This window comes from Gymnogyps californianus, chromosome 2 (assembly GCF_018139145.2).
Source record: "Gymnogyps californianus isolate 813 chromosome 2, ASM1813914v2, whole genome shotgun sequence".
NCBI lineage: Eukaryota > Metazoa > Chordata > Aves > Accipitriformes > Cathartidae > Gymnogyps > Gymnogyps californianus.
The window spans coordinates 137881018-137894039 of record NC_059472.1 but is presented as its reverse complement, the minus strand read 5'-3'; the positions used below and the strand labels follow the sequence as shown (position 1 = coordinate 137894039).

General features: G+C 34.8%; 1 protein-coding gene across 1 annotated transcript in view; it reads left to right on the top strand.

Moving 5' to 3' along the window:
• PHF14 (PHD finger protein 14) overlaps nt 1–13022 on the top strand; it is a 175875-nt gene that overhangs the window by 47602 nt on the left and 115251 nt on the right. Inside the window, exons 12-14 of the mRNA XM_050891828.1 lie at nt 1132–1235; nt 2693–2824; nt 11483–11651. Coding sequence (XP_050747785.1) covers nt 1132–1235; nt 2693–2824; nt 11483–11651 — 405 coding nt within the window. The remainder of the gene's footprint in view (nt 1–1131; nt 1236–2692; nt 2825–11482; nt 11652–13022) is intronic.

Below are 13022 nucleotides of genomic sequence, written 5' to 3'. Positions count from 1 at the left end.
ATCTAGGAGAAGAGAAGGTTTGGATTACTTCCTGTTGCCAGCAATTATCTTTGTTCTCATTGATACACACGGGGAAAAGAGAGAAGTGTAGATTCTTGCAGTGTTTTGATATGTGTTTTGTGTCAAAGGTATTAAATGGCAATGGACATTTTATATGTCAGAGAGAGACTGAAATGATTTCCAATTATGATTTTAAGGAAGATTGAAAAAACTGTTCATTGTGAAAATGCAGCCATACAGTTAGGTCACAATTTTGTCGTGCCCTTTGGTACTGCTGACTTTGTGCTGCTGTTCAGAAAATGAAGCTTCCCCTTTCTTTATGCGGTAGTAGTTCTTAAGGTATGCTAGCTTTTTCTAGTTCTATTAGTCTGCCTGTCTTTTCTACTTGTGAAGAAGGATTCTCACATGATATATATCTTGAATCAAGATAATTTTTCTCCCTCTTTTTTAAGAAAGCTTTGAGTAAGTAGTCACAAATATATTTCCTGGTGCAAATGTTACTAAATTAAAAAAAAAAAAAAAAGAAGAAGAAAAGTTGAGTAGAATTCGTTTACACAGCTTGCATGACTTTTTTTTTTTTTTTCCAGTTTGTTGAACAGATGCAGACCCACAGGGCTGCTGAGAAATGACTTTGATAGATGGTTGCTGTCTGAGAAGCTAGCGTACTGCAGATTAGTAGAAACCCAAAGAGAATCTCGTCTGCTTTGTGGAGGGCTTGGTCCAATAAGATAATTTTTCTAATTAACCTATCGAGCACCAGTGTAGCAGGGATGTTGGGGAAAATAAACTGCCTCAGTATTCTTCTGTCAGTTTCGTGAATTTGCCTTTGCTTGTTTCAGCTGCCTAGACAAATGCATCCTTGTCCATCTCTATTTGAAGCTTGAAGAAACATTTTAAAAGCCAGTATTCAATGTGTTTTTTATTTATTGAATTGAAAAAATGAGTATAATATTACTTTATATTACAAAATCATACTGGGATAAGCATCTGTAGTTGCTCCTGTCTGTAAAATAGCAAGCTAAGCAATTTCCCACTCATAATTTGAGTCTTGTTCTTCATGCGTTGAGACTGGAGTGGTATTGTTTAAAAGTCTCAAGACTCACATGTACTGCATTTGTTCAAATCCAATAGAAATTGAACATACCAGCAATTTTACGTGCTCCTAAGGAAAGGAAACCAAGTAAAAAGGAAGGAGGAACACAAAAGACATCTACACTTCCAGCTGTACTTTATAGGCAAGTAATGAAGTCTTGACAGAATAGATACAGTATCTAGTAAGTTATAGTTTCACAAAAGTGTTAAAATTGTTTGCTTCGGTTTTGATTAACAAAATGCTTCAGAGTTGTCTATACGTTTTACTTACTTCTGAAGGCTAAGTTGAATAGTAATCAGTTCTTCACCTTAGCACACATCAGTAAGGCTTGGGGTTTTTTTGCTAATTTGACAGCAGTGCTTTAAGTACAAAGGTAACTCTTTACAGCTGAAATAGAAGAGTCCTTTGTCTCTGTGATGTGAAAATTTTTAACTGGTCATCTTGTCTTTTGAATGCAATCATCTGTGTTGATGATTTTGTGCATAGTGCTGCTGCTGCTTAGTCACAGTGGCTGGGTGCATAAAACACTTGTCATATAAGAATTTTTACTTTTTGCTCATGGGTTGTCAAATGCTTTGGGATATCTTGTGTTTTAAATTTCCCTACTTCTATTTCTGTTAATTCCCAAGAAAAGAAAATGTTTTCACTTACTCTCATTGTTCCACTTTTCCCCTCCTCTGTAAGTTGTGAAGCTACTGACTGGGTTTTAACTAAGCCTAACAGTGGAACATATAGTAGGATCCCAGGGCATGACTGTGCAAAATACACATATTGTCTTGAATCCTCTTCTCTTGCCACCAGCTGAGAAGTGGCACGGTCTGTCGCTTATATAGAGAGCAGCAGCCAGGCCTCCAGCCACAGCAAGTGGGGAATATCTTGCCCAGCTAGCAGGCTAAATGGAGAAGATGGGTTACATAAGCAAAAGTTAATTCTAGTGCTGTGAGAGGTGGAAATCTTGAGAACATAGCAGTGGGCTGGGGATTTGGCAATTTAGACGTATACGCAAATAGTAGGAGTCATGCTTTACTAGTTCTGTTTCATTCAAATCCAGACATTTAGTTCCTCCCATTTTATAATGGAATCAATGAACACCTGATCTTTTTGAAATAACTAGAATTTCAATTCCAGTAAAATAATAACAATAAAAAGGAAACTCTGATGAGTTGATACATTGCCCAACGTAACAGCAGCACAGACCTATTTCAGTGTGCTTGCATTATTAAAATAAGCATATGATTGTTAAGATGGATAATAGCAGCATAATTTTCTATTTAAGTGTTTGGATGGCACAGGTAGTATTTTTTCCATTTGCAACTGGTACATTTTGTTGAAGTATCAAGTGATTACTTACTGGTTAGAAGTCCTCAAAAAATTAGATTGAAAGCCATTTTATTGTTAAGTTAACTATACTAGGTGCCTTTTATGCTTTACTGTATATAGGTAGAAGCTCCTTAAAAAGTAATTATGCACTTAAATGATGCATTCAGATTGAAGTTGCCACGTGTTTGTATTGAAACTGGGGAATGTGCTGGGATGTATTGTTTATTCTTTATGATTTCAAATGTAATTATAATGCTTTTCTACTACCTACATTAAAAGTTGTGGAATTTGCAAGAAGAACCATGATCAACACCTACTGCTACTGTGTGATACTTGTAAACTCCATTATCATCTTGGTTGCCTGGATCCACCTCTTACAAGGATGCCAAGGAAGACCAAGAACAGTTACTGGTAAGAATGCAGTTGATGTATTGTCTTGTGCTATCTCTGTACTTTAAAGTAGGACATAAACGTGAATCAACTTGCAAATTCTAAGTGTTTTAGACATTGCTATAATGCAGTTTGAACTGAGTTACTTTATTTTCGGGTTATTAGCAGTGATATTTCAAGGTAAAAAAAAAAGTTGTAAAGATTTTCTCATTGTTAGCCACTGGGTAGAAATAGATTATAGCTTTAATTTTCTTAGCTTTTGAGTTCATTTGTGATTATTAATGCTGCTATATAATAATAGTAGGAAACTATAAGCTGCTTTCAGGAGATGAAAGACTTGGTCTTCTGTTTATCTTAGGACACAGTTATGCAACTCTGTCCAGATCTTGAGGAAAATACTTGTAAATACTTAAAAATAAACTTATAAGTAGTAGATTAGTTTATTGCAAAATGGGAAATCAGTTGGGTTTACTCCTGTCTGATGACTCAAATCTGCAATGGCAGAAGCATATGCATAACCGTACTTACTGCAGTTACAATTCCATGAATTAAAGTTCTTTTTGTGCCAGTGAAGCAGAACAAAAGCTAAGTGGTACAATGGAGAACTGATAACCTGGTAAAGATGCTACTTTCCAAACTGTCATAACATTAGTGTGCTGCTGTGTTGTGTTAGCGTTCTGTATGTTTCTAAACTGCTCTGAAATGTGTTAGAAGTAGTTATTCAGAAGCAGTTTTTATCTGGCAGGAAGTTAGTGTACAGCAGCTCCAGGAATCATCATCACCTTGTCTGAATGTTAAGGTACCAAATCAGAATAGTATAAGAATTCCTTCTAAAAATACAGTAGTATAAGAATTCCTTCTAAAAATACAGTAGTATAAGAATTCCTTCTAAAAATACAGTAAAACTATTCTAATTGAGAAAACTTGGTTTCTGTTGTTCTTCATATGTCTCAATTCTTTTTCTTATTTTTTAAAAACTTCTATAAAACATTTACTTAAGTCATCTTTTTGTGTAGTTTTGATGATTGTGGGCAGAGCAAGATGGCCAATATATTAAATGGGAGCTCTCTCTTTTTTTTGTATCTTAACGTGACAAAACTGGATTTACTCCAGTATATTTAGTTAGTAAATTAATAGAGATTTCCTTTAAAAGCTGAAAATCTCAGAAAGGTTTTCACCATCACTAATATTTTTCTGAACTTAATTTTCCTTTAATTATTTAATGTAGTCTGTGATTTTGGACACTTCATTATTTCAAGGGCGTTCAGAGCTCTTTGGTCAAATTTACCAAGTAGTTATGTTACATGGAAGCATTTTTATTTTCTTGGTAGCTTCTGCACTTGCACAGGAGGTTCTTGATTTTTGTTCGGCTTTTTAACCAAGTTGAAAAGGCTCACTAAAAGCCATCAGTCCAAAAGATGTAAGACTGCAATTCTCAGTAGGTGTTAGAGGCAGAATAGGTCAGGTTAGGTAGTAAAACACTTTTATTTCAAAGCTATAACTTATCTTTGTTGTGAATTTCATGCTTCAATTATATCTCAGATCACACACTTCACTTTTACTTCTAATTAGCTAAGGCATAATCTGGAGTGTGAGATTACAGCAGACAAATTGAGCTGTATTGATTGCATTCTTTTCATCATTGAACATGCCTTTATGTATTCTTTTTGCGATCAGTAGAGAGCATATAGAACGGACCCTTAATCTAGGTTTGAGTTCAGCAGGTTTTTCCCCCCCTGCTGTTTTGAATACAATTTTAATCTTTTGATTAAGCTATGAAGAAAGGTGCAATTTTTTTTTTTTTTTTTTGTACGGGGGCCATGTACTTTTCAGATATTTGTATAGGATATAATGGGAACTTATGCAAAAAGATAAAGTAAGAAAATGGGTATAGTGGGAAATTCCTTGAAACGTTAGGCAGGTTGAAAGACTTTAAATAAAGTGGTTCAAAATGTTGACTTCAGTCCTCTTTTAAAATAGTAAGCAGGAAACAGTTAAAAATAATTGTTTCTTAATTTTTACTTTCTATTCCATTATCATTGCTAATGATTTATTCATAATTGCTAACTTGAGCCTTAGCAAAAGGTTTGATGATTAGAGTCATACACTTTATCCATACATACTTATTTAAACATTGGGTAGTTTAGCATGAGTTTATTCCACATGCTTCATATTTTATGCTGTGTTTGAGGATGCCAAATGATTCAGCTTATGTGTGTGATGCTACATAGATAATAGTTATACTTTTGTCCATTTCATGCTCAGGATTTAATAGAAATTTAAATTGCAGTATACAAAAAAGGATTTTGAAATTGTTTAACTAAATCCACTATTACATGTAATGGTAAGAAAAAAAAAATTAAATCTTTTCGATATTTAAAAGCTAATTTGTTAAAGAAAGCACAAATTATAATTAGTTATCTCAGTGTTTCTAAACATTAAAAGGAGTTAATGATTTTAGTCTTAGTGAAATCATAGTAAGAGTTTAGACCTGGTGAGCACCAGTGTCTCACAGCTTATTAGAAACTGGTTTCAAGCATTTAACACTAAGAATTTCCCCGTTCGGAGGCCTGACAGTTTTCTCCAAGGTAACATTTATACATCTTGAATATTATAAAAAGAAATTGTTTGTACCATAGTAAGTTCAAAGCCTGTCCTCATTTCAAATGGATTTGAGAGGAAGAGCATAACAACTATTTTATGTAATAAAACATGAAAGCATTAATTTCTGCCTGTTTTGATGTGGTACTTTCAAAGTAGACCAGCAGTTCTAATCATAGAGTAAAATGCTGTGGCATACTTTTATTTAAAAATTTGGAAATTTTCAGTTTCTTAGAAATCCTGTTGATTAAACACTAGAATATTCTTTTGATTCACATGTTATAAAATTAAGTCTTGTCATTCTCTCTGACAACCTGTGTGCTTTTATGCTCCTGCCCATTCTGGATGGACTGGGAACTGTATTTTCCTGGTAGAGGATGATCTGAACTGATACAAAAGCAATGCACTAGTGTTGACAGACAATACAATGAATCAAAATCTGATTGTAAAATATTGACAAAATACTTGGCAGCTACCAACGGGGACTAGCTCTTTCTGTTGAAATGAGATTGCTGAAAAACAGTGATAACTTCTGGTAGCGTATGAAATGCTGGGGACTGAGATGAACCAAACAAGGAATAATGCTCATATTAGGCTTGGTGGTTTTTATTTTTGTTCTGGAAGGCCAAGTTATTTCAGTGGTAACTCTGCTGTGGGGAGTATTGGGCACAGGACTGAATGAGCTGTGGCATTCCTGAGCAGTAGTCCCATGAATGCTCATTCAGTATCTGGACATTCATTCATATTCCTGACCCCACTCATTCAGTACTGATCCAGCACATGGTTTTTGTTTGTTTGTTATTTCATCCTGAGTCATTCGATAATGATATAAAATTATTAACTTTTATATAAGTGTAAGTGCAATAGAATATTGCATATAACATAAATTTTTATGTATTTGTCACTTGTCCTAATTGAAGGATGTTTGGGTTGTTGCAAATGGCAAATTTTCAGTACCTTTACTGTCCGAAAGATGCTCTTTGAAGCTCTTTGACAAACTATTTTTGGTTCATATATACTGTCTTTTATCTCCAGAATAGGAACAGTCCTCCTTTTTTCCACTTACAGTACATCATTCAACACGTGTGATTTATTCAAATTACCAGAGCATAGGTGTCATCTTAAAGCTATAGTCCATGTTTCTGAAGTGCAGAGTGGTTTAATTCTTTGCTAACATTGCAAGAAGTGATTTATCACAGAGTATGTCTATGAGACCTGTTTCCTCCTAATTAAAAACAAGTCAAACTCTTAACTAACAACTGTACAGTTTTCCTTTTTAACCACTGAGGGCAGAACTGTTTTCTGGAAGCACTGTAGTGGTGTTCACTCAGCACAGAAGATTTAAATTTACTCTTTTCACAGTAGGCACTGTGTGCAGAGGATGCTGGTTTCTTCTAAATCCTCTTCCGGCCTAATGCCCAGCTGTGATTATAAGAACGACTGTTTTGTTCAGACTGAGTCCTTTGTATTTTCGTCACACAAGCCACTCTGAAAGTATAACCATAACACAGTTAAGGCAGTCTAATTCATCTATAATGTGATAATTGAACAAAACTTCAATTTTTTCCTGATTTTTGTAGTGTTACCTTTTCAATAACATATTTTCAATAAAATATTTTTGTATGTTTTTATCTGGTTTTGTGTCTCATATAGCAAAGATGTTGTTTGCTTTGTTATTAAAATTTCAAAAATAAAAACAGATTAATGTTGAGTTTACCAGTATGTTGGCTTTGAGCCCTATTTGTGAGATCTTCAACTTCATGACCTTTCATTTATAAAGCAGTGGTGTTCAGTGTTTCTTCAGCTTTTCTCATCATCATTTCACAAATTTCCATGTGCCAGGCCCATCGGTTAAAGAGCATTTAGATTTTTTTTGATGTGTAAAGCTGCAGCATAAGGAAGCAGCATAATGTTGTTGTTTGCGTTACATGTTTTGGGAAGTAACAGGGTTTTTCTCTCTACAGTTTTCATTGCCACTTCACCAAAAAACCACCCCATCTCTAAACTATCCCTCCCCTCCTTGTTTTCTTAGTGATGTAGGTGTTCACTTTTTCACTTTGTAAATTTTTAGGTTAAAGGCCTCATGCTATCAGTTTCTAGAACTTCATAAACAGAAAGCACTATTTCATCTTTGAGCGCTTATTAAAGCCCTGAAGTAAAGCTCCATTATAGGTTCACACGTTTCTTGAAGCTGCCCATGCTCAAAAATCTATTCACCACCAGTCAGTGCAGAAACATTTGCATCATGCAGTTACACAAAAACAGTGTTTTGGTGTTAGCCTGGACCATTAATAATTTTTGAAAATTAATAATGCGTGTTCCTTTTCACTTGCTTTTCTTGTCTTTTGCTAGTGAGTTGAGAAGATCCATTTGCTTTGTGAGATGGGAAGTTGTCTCTGGTACCATTGGTTCTTGTACCAAGTCAGATTGAAAACACAACAAAACCATGCAGCTTTTTTTCTTCTGTAGGTTGTTAGCACTTAATCAAAGCCTTTCTGTATGACTAAAAGGTTTCAAATCATCACTGAGATTTCTTCATGGATCAAACATTTCCAGTAATTTTTAGTAGTAAGCACATTTTAGTCATAGGCATATTATTGCCTACTACTGATTTTCTCTGTGAGTCTAGATTAGGCAAGTCCAGACTAAAAGCAAAACAAAACCTGTGTACAGAAGTTGAATCTTTGACACCGTTTCTCCTGTTAATTTGCTTGTGCTGCATTGCAATGCTTGCTAATTTAGAGGTAGTCAAAGATTGTTGGAATAGTTGGAAAGGTGACCTGTTGAGGTAGGTTCTCTATTCACTGGTTGTCTTTGAAGAAGGAAAATTAAATGAGCATGACTGTAGTGTGGCCAAAAGGAAGCAGAGTTACATGGCTGCTTTCTATGAATATATTCGGATTAAGCAGCAGAATGGGAAAAGAGTTCTTTAAATTCAAGAACCATGTTGAAATAAACCATAATAGGAGCTGAAAGTTAGGAGATTGTTTCCAAGTCAGAGGAGTGTGTGTCTGTAATAGCTTTTCTGTGGGCCCTATGGGAGCTAACAAGAAAACTACTTTATAGTTGAAGCTTGACTGCTTTGTAATAGGGTTGATAAGATGTGGTTGCCTGTGATAGTAGAGGCTATTCCAGTAAATCAAGAGGTTGCTTGTAAGTTCACGTTTATAACTTTCCTTTTTTCCCTCACCTTTGTTGTATTTGTGAAGTTTTGTGATTCTGTGATTCACACCCCCCTCCATCATACTGTGATTTTGCAGCTTTCTTTCTGTAGATCTATTTTTTTTTCTAATTTTGATTGCTGTGACACTTACACCACCTGTTTCAGAGCAAGCTCGGTCGTAAAAATGGAATTTCAGGAACTTGCATGCAGTACCTCATCTGTTGGCAGAGATGTTTGTCTTCCTCACTAACATCAAAGTTAAAATACTTTTTATTTATATTTAAATAGGGCCCTAATGAAACTAAAGTACTTTACTGATCTGCGTAGTTATCTTCTGTACAACTGTCTGAACGTACATAGCAGAAAAACAGTGTCTTTCCCTTCTAATAGCGCAGAGCTAAAGAACAGGAATTATTTAAATCATAGGTGGTAGAGCCAAGAGACTGGATTCCCAACTCTAAATATTGCTGTAAAATCATACAACTATTTTTTTGTCTTATAAAAACTTCCTATTTTTTAATGCAGCTCTTTAGGTGTAGAATGTGTATTTTTGAATTTATACATAGTACATATTTTTACCATAATAATGGGGAAAATAAACTCTTTGTAAGAATTGCTCGTCACAGTATTTTTGAACACTTTCATAGCTATTGCTTACATCTGCATAAGCAGATCATAGTAAGTACTTTCAGTTGTGCTTCCCATTACATAAATTAATGACATGACTGATGCTGCGATATTATGGAGGGCTGTGCTCTCTGATGCTTACCAAACAGAAAATCTCCTTGGAGTTTTGAGTTGGGCAACTTGAAGACAGTGCATCATATAAAAGTAAAGAACACAAAGTAACCTTTAGCTAAGCAGACACACAAAATTTTGAGGGAATGCTGTTATCTATAGAGCTTCTCTCCTGTTACATCATTGGGGAGCCTTTCTGCATAAAATCTTACAATAATAGTAGTTTGGTCTGTGTGCCTTTGTTTATTTACTTAAGTGCATGTGTATACATATTTGTGTGTGTATATGCACACAAATTTATGCAAACATATAACTGTAAAAAGTAGCATTTTCTATATTATACCTTATATTTTTCTATTGGTTTTATATTTTAGTGTCCTAAAGAGGCCTAGAAGTGTTAACAGGTACTATGTCTGTAGCGAACCGAGATTTGTGAAGAGAAGGAAGAATAGAGTATTACACACTTGTATGCTGGCCCAAAACCATTTGCAAAGTATAAAAACTGCATCAACTGACTTCCTTGTGTTTTGGCTACTAATAAAGTCTCCATGCTTATATGAGGGAGGGGAGAGACTTATCTTTCCTGCAATCTACCCTGTAGTACTTCTGCTTTTCTAGACCAGTAAATGCTACTAGCACTAGCATGTGTCCTGTTTCCTGTGGTCACAAGTGCTTTAGAGATAAGAAGTGATAAATCTTCGTAACATTATAATGTAGCCACAATTATCTTTATTTTACATATGGAAAAAATGAAAGAGAAGGGTGTTGACTTAGCCACGGTTACACTGTAAGTTACCCAATCCAGGATTAGATCCCCTCTATTTTGGCTTGGTAGCCACTGGTCTGTCTGGACCATGATGACTGCTGTTATCTTCTGGTATAGCCAGGAGAGATCTGAGATTATACTGCTTGAATTAGTTTGAAAGAATCAGAAAACATGGAAAGTTGGTAGAGTTGATATTGTGTTAGCCCTTACTGAAGTTCACAGGAGAAAAACTACTCCTGTTGAACATGTACATTTGAAGAAATCAGCTCAGACACAACATATGTACCTGAGTTTGTGCTTTTGTTTAGATACAGGATCGGTATGCCTCTTGTCACAAGTGTGTATTAACATTAAACTTTACATAATTAAATACGTGTTTTTTGTTTGTATCCTTCCAAAGCAAATTTGCTTCTTTGTTTAGATAACTTTTAATGTATGTATCCCTGTTAATTCCAATTAATAGCAGAACATAATGTTGATTTTTTTTTTTTTTTTTTTTAGTTGGTATTATAAAAAGGACATGTTTAATATGAGAACAGTGATGAATTGGAATTTGTTTGAAAGAATTTATAGTTTTTTGAATTGGAAGTGTAATGTGAGAAGGAATTAAAAAACCAGCTCTTATCAGTGGCTATAATTTTTAAGTTTTCATTAACATATTTTTAGTTAACATCCGCATTTATGACTTTGCATAAGATAAGTATTTTCTGCAAATAAGAACAAAACTTGATGAATTCCCATCTTGTTAATTCTGTCATGGAGCTTGCTAATAGCAGTGCCTTAGCATCTGTTCACTTTTGAAGTTCTGATTGTGATTTTGTACTTTTTCAAAAACTCAATAGGCATTTTTTTTCAACTTGGTGTTCAAAGTTTGTTAATATATGTCTCCACTTCTGTATCTTTAATTGTCTCTTAACTATTTTTTTCAGATTTAAAGCCCACTCCCTTAGAAAATACATTTTAAAATGGATTTTCATAACAGACATGTCTTCTAAATCCCTGCCACTAAAGAGTGCTCTCATCAGAATGAATTCAGCAGCGTGTCATTGTAAAGATTAAACTGCAGCAGCAGTTACAATAATGAATAGATTACAGATCAGTGGGCACCATTAAAAATGGGGATATGGTAGGATGCAAACAGTGAAATAGGGTGCATCTTTCTTGAAGATTAAATCCTACTTTCAAAGTCTTGGTTTTCAAATTTTAAATACTGTCAGAAAAAAACCCAGCAATAAGAATGTCTTGCTCGTTTTTTGCTTAGTTGCTCAAAATATCGTAGGTTTGAGGGACTTCTTTAGGTGTCCATTGGGTTTCCTGACTTTTTAATTTATTTTAAACCCAAACACTTCAATATGTTTCTTTTTCTGCTTTTGTGACTGCAGTTTTAAATAGAAAATCTTCCACTTTGCAGGCAGTGCTCAGAGTGTGACCAGGCAGGTAGCAGTGACATGGAGGCTGATATCGCCATGGAAACCTTACCAGATGGGACCAAAAGATCAAGGAGACAGATTAAAGAACCAGTGAAATTTGTTCCTCAGGATGTGCCACCAGAACCGAAGAAAATTCCAATCAGAAACACGGTAAACAATGGTTGAATTATTGTTATGCAGCTCATATTCATAATAATTTTGTTTAAGATGACTTACGTTTTTGACACTTTGAATTGCGGGATTTCAATTTGATTGATGTTCTGTTTTTGTTATAAATACCCTTTCTTCTGTTTCATGCTTTATTACTTGTGTTAAATACATAGTTTTGCTAAAGTAAAAAGCTGGGAAACACGGTACTGAACTGAAGAGCTATACAAGCTTTTCCTTTTACCTGGGTCACAAAGTCCTCTGTTAATTGAAGAAAACGGTAGAATTCACTTTGCACTTAAACTTAGCCTTTACAGCTGTTCTTCACCTTAGTAGTAAGGACACTTTGTTCTTGTATTTAAAGATTTAAATATATCGAATTATCAATTACAGCTGTAAAGTAATAGTCATTTCCTTATGTACAGGCAACCTACTGACGGACTGCACATTTTGTGACTATCACAAGACCCTGTTATTTCAGTTTGTTTAGCTTCCTAGTCTTACTAGTCATTGTATGTTTTCTCAAACTTCCCTGGTGGATAGTTTTTAGAGAAGAGAAGCAAAAGCTCTTGCTTCCTGTACTTATGAAATATTTAGCATCTTTCTTTCATTTGAAAGTAGAACTTTTTTATTAATCACTGTGCTCTAATCCTTAAAATTTAGCTGTCCTACTTGTTCATAAAAGAAGGTTTTTCATGTGTGATGTGTCACATCACATATAAACTGTACATAAAAGTATCAAAGGGCTTTTAGGTCCAGTTTAGAGAATGAGTAGTGTTCCCATGACCCTTTGGACATGAGTAGTAATTATATATAAACTAGTGGTTCATCTCCAATATACTTCTTAGTATTAGGAAATACTTAAACCCTCTCACATTAGGGTTAGGCATACTTCATCTCTCATGCAGCATAACTTTATTTTCCTCACAGGGCTTTCCAGACTTTTTACGCTTGTACTGGCAGATACCATACTTAACTCTTCTGAGTACACACTGATAGGATTAAGCAAGTATTTTCCTGACCTAACCTTAAATGTTTGCTTTAATTACATTTCAATATATTTGGACTGTTTGGGCCACAGCTTTGATTTACCTGATGACTTCCTTTTCCTGGTCTATGACTAAGAACTTTAAGAATGACTCAAGCCAAACTGATTAATTTAGCTCAAACTATTAGGAGTGTGAGTAATCCAAAATTAAATTTTGTGAATAATTGAGAACCTCTCTGTAGGGGAGAAACTTTTTTTCTTTCTTATCGAGGGAAAGTTCCCTTCTTCCCTATGTGTAAGAACATATAGGTTCTTACAGCTGTCTGGGTAGGTTGAACGACTGTCGTCATGCTGTTGTTCACACAGAAAGAAGACTTATCTGGTGT